Below are 3,358 nucleotides of genomic sequence, written 5' to 3'. Positions count from 1 at the left end.
CTGGAGATCGCCCAAATTTTTCATCAGATTTGCCAGTTTCCAAATTGTGTTGGAGCAGTTGATGGAAAGCACATAAGGATCGTCAAACCTTCAGGCTCTGGGTCACAGTTTTATAACTATAAGAAGTATTTCTCTATTGTGTTGATGGCCATAGCTGACGCACAATGCAAGTTCATCGCTGTGGATATAGGTGCGTATGGACGTGCAAATGATTCACAAATCTTTAAAAATTCACCAATGGGGCGCCGTTTATATGGAGAGACATTTGATTTTCCGCCCCCTAGACCTCTCCCTGGAACCACCGGTCCACCGTTACCATTTGTTTGTGTTGGAGATGATGCCTTCCAGCTTTCCCCACATTTGCTTAAACCCTTTGGAAGTAGTGGACTGACCCAGAGGAAGAAAATTTTCAATTACCGTTTAACCAGAGCACGCAGAGTAGTGGAATGTGCCTTTGGCATCCTAACTGCCAAATGGAGAGTGCTACTAACTGCCATTAAACTGCAGACTGAAACTGTCGATGATGTGGTCAAAGCGTGCGTTGTCCTGCATAATTTTGTTCTATCAAAAGAACAAGTTTCCCTGGAGGATAATGTTTCAGAAAGCACCTTACGGGATTACCAAAACCCCACTTTTCGCAGTCCAGTTGCAGTCTGCAGAATGCGGGACAGTTTTGCAGACTACTTCATGTCTCCTGCAGGATCAGTTGACTGGCAGTATGAAATGGTGTAAAAAATTTATTTATTTTTATACTTGTAAAAATACCAATTTTTGTTTGCATACAAAATCTTTTTACTTTAATGCAGCATTGTATGTTTTGCAACGGTACCCTTTAAACACTGTTAATGTTACTATTGCCATAACCTTGGTGACTTAAAAAATTAAAAGAAAAAAAAAAAGAAAGACAATAAAATTTTTTTTAAACCAAACAACTGTTTATTTATTGACTTTTACAGATTCTCATAGTTTTGGGTGGAGATAGTAGCGGAGGGGCTGACAGGCGGGCGGACCACGTCGAGAGTGGGGGACAGGACATCACGGGGAGGAACAGAAGTGGAATGGGTGGTGAAAACATGAGGTTGTGTAGAGACTTGAGGTGCAGATGTGGTGTGTGTGAGGTATGAAGGTGTTGCTGGGATTGATAACGGAGAAGTTAAAGGGGAAGAATGGAAGGGGGACGTTAAAAACTGGGAAAGACTAAGGGGGGAAGGAACAAATGACGAAGGAGTAGAATGGACGGGAGGAGGACGTACAGGAGGAGGACGGATGGGAGGATAGACGGTGGATTGAGAGGGGAAAGGTGTTGACACATGAAGGGTAGGTGGAGGGGCATGGGATATCGCCTGCGCTAGAGCAGTGTGGCAGCCTTGCATCACATGCATCTGCAGGTCAGGAGTTAGATTTTCCATGTGCCTGAGGACCGCCTGAAAAAAACAGTGCCTTGGTGACTGGTTTGCATCTGATTGCATCCTATCAAGACGACTGCTGAGTTCAAGTATGCTTTTGTTAAGCATATTGTACCCAGCAGACGTTTGCTCACTCAAAAGCTTGATGGCACTGTGAAAGGATGCATTCAGATGCAAAAAGTCAGGCGCATAGCTCCTTTCCTGACCTCTCTGGCGCTGCCGTCCTGACCACAAAGTTGGTCTAGAAGTTGCGGCAGTGGCAGAGGGGTGGGGTAAAGGGAACTCTAACTCATCACCTGCAGCTTCAAGTGACGAAGTCCGCCCTGCTGCTCCAGCGCTGGTGGATGAGGCTGAGGGATCAAACAAAAGGGTAGGTGCAGAAACAGAGGGGTCGACGTGGTCCCCGGTGGCGGACTCTCGAGGGATCGCTCCAGAGGGCTGCAACTCTGATGCAGGCTCCCGAGTGCTGCAGAAAGTGCTGTTAAAGAAGAAGAAAAAAAATATTAGTATCTTTATATTACAATTGCCCTTACTGCAAAAAAATTGAAGGTTACACATTTTTTCAGTTTGACTGAAAATATGTGGTGTTGAATATTTACCTTCTGCTCAGCAGCGTCGACCGTAGGAACGACAGGGCTCTGGCATGTTTGTATCTGCTCCTGCGTCCTCTAGATCCACTCGGGGCCTGCATCTCCTTATTAAACTCCCTCTTGAAGCGATCCCTGATTGACCGCCACCGCACGATAATCCTGTTACCTGGAAAGAGATAGCAAAAATTGGTTACTATACACCACATTAAATCATGCTAAAATAAGGTTATGAAGTGTGAATACTTACGCGCTAGATCCTGGGCCCCAGCATCGAGTTCCTCCCAGTTATCCATAACAGCACTGCACACTTCCTCCCATAGCCGTCGGGTGATTAACTGGTCAGCATGGCGGCGGTCCGACATGTTCCACAGCGGCTCCCTACTTTGTACTGCTTCGATGAGGGTGTTCACATCGATGCCCTCCTCTTCATCATCTTGTTCGGGAGCACGCTGTGAAGCCTACGAAAAATATAACAATAAAAAGGGAAAGATTACAACACATGAATTTTACATTTTACTACACAACAAAACAAAAAGGAACTTACTCTTCGGCGACCGCCGCGATTATCATTCCGACGACTATGGGAGGTGCTTTGAGGAACTCTATGTCGAGCCCCGGATTGTGAGGACTAATAAAAAAAATTAAAAAAAAAAAAATTAATAATGTTCTTAGATTGAGGCATATGTATTGTGTGTGCTGTCATGAATGTTTGTGTTGGGTGTAGTGCATTGTATGTGAGGATCGGTCTGTTCAAAACTTACACTATGCGCTCCCGCTCCTTGTCTTTCTCCACCCTGTCCGTCTCCTTCTGTAAGCCCCTCTGCTTCATATTCCTGTGAATACAGAACACATAAAGGGTTAAAAAACAATGACCATAGTTGTATCACCAAAAAATTTTACAGAACAAAAAAAAAAAAATACAATACCTCAGTTTGCTGCTGATGTGCTGGGGGGCTCTCAGAAGAAGACATTATGGTCTTTGCGTACCTCTTGGTCCCAAGTATCTGTAAGTATACAGACAGTTCTAAGCTACTATACACAAGGATAGATGCAGCTGTAGGATTTAACAGTTACATCTTTTTTAAAAACTTTTACATTTCATCCCACACAAAATGAAATTTTTTTTCTAACCGTCATACTTTATATGGTAGATATGCTTGATGCACAAGCTGCCAAACCCTCTAGCCCTGTTTCCCCACCAAAAAAAACCCCCAAGAACCCTTTAAAGCAACACCAAAACTGAAATTGATATGCGCAATGCGCATGTTGGTAAAAGCCACCTATCAAACCTTATCAAAAATGTTCCTCATTCGAACTTAAAATACCAATTCCAGAAATTGGTAATTATGATTACCCTACAGT

The 3,358-nt window shown here is 43.8% G+C and overlaps 1 protein-coding gene across 1 annotated transcript; it reads right to left on the bottom strand.

Annotated features, from left to right (window-relative positions):
• Nucleotides 1–827: 827 nt before the first annotated feature.
• LOC143816787 (uncharacterized) lies at nucleotides 828–2,550 on the bottom strand. The gene is made up of 3 exons (XM_077297603.1): nucleotides 2,244–2,550; nucleotides 2,006–2,162; nucleotides 828–1,884 (listed from the first exon to the last, which is right to left on the bottom strand). Exons 1-3 carry the CDS (start codon nucleotides 2,356–2,358, stop codon nucleotides 951–953), a joined length of 1,206 nt encoding a protein of 401 aa, XP_077153718.1. The 5' UTR covers nucleotides 2,359–2,550; the 3' UTR covers nucleotides 828–950.
• Between the last annotated feature and the right edge of the window lie 808 nt (nucleotides 2,551–3,358).

The sequence above is a fragment of the Ranitomeya variabilis genome, chromosome 3, assembly GCF_051348905.1.
Source record: "Ranitomeya variabilis isolate aRanVar5 chromosome 3, aRanVar5.hap1, whole genome shotgun sequence".
NCBI classification, from domain to species: domain Eukaryota; kingdom Metazoa; phylum Chordata; class Amphibia; order Anura; family Dendrobatidae; genus Ranitomeya; species Ranitomeya variabilis.
The sequence above is the reverse complement of the archived record's forward strand: the minus strand, read 5'-3'. Positions and strand labels throughout refer to the sequence as shown.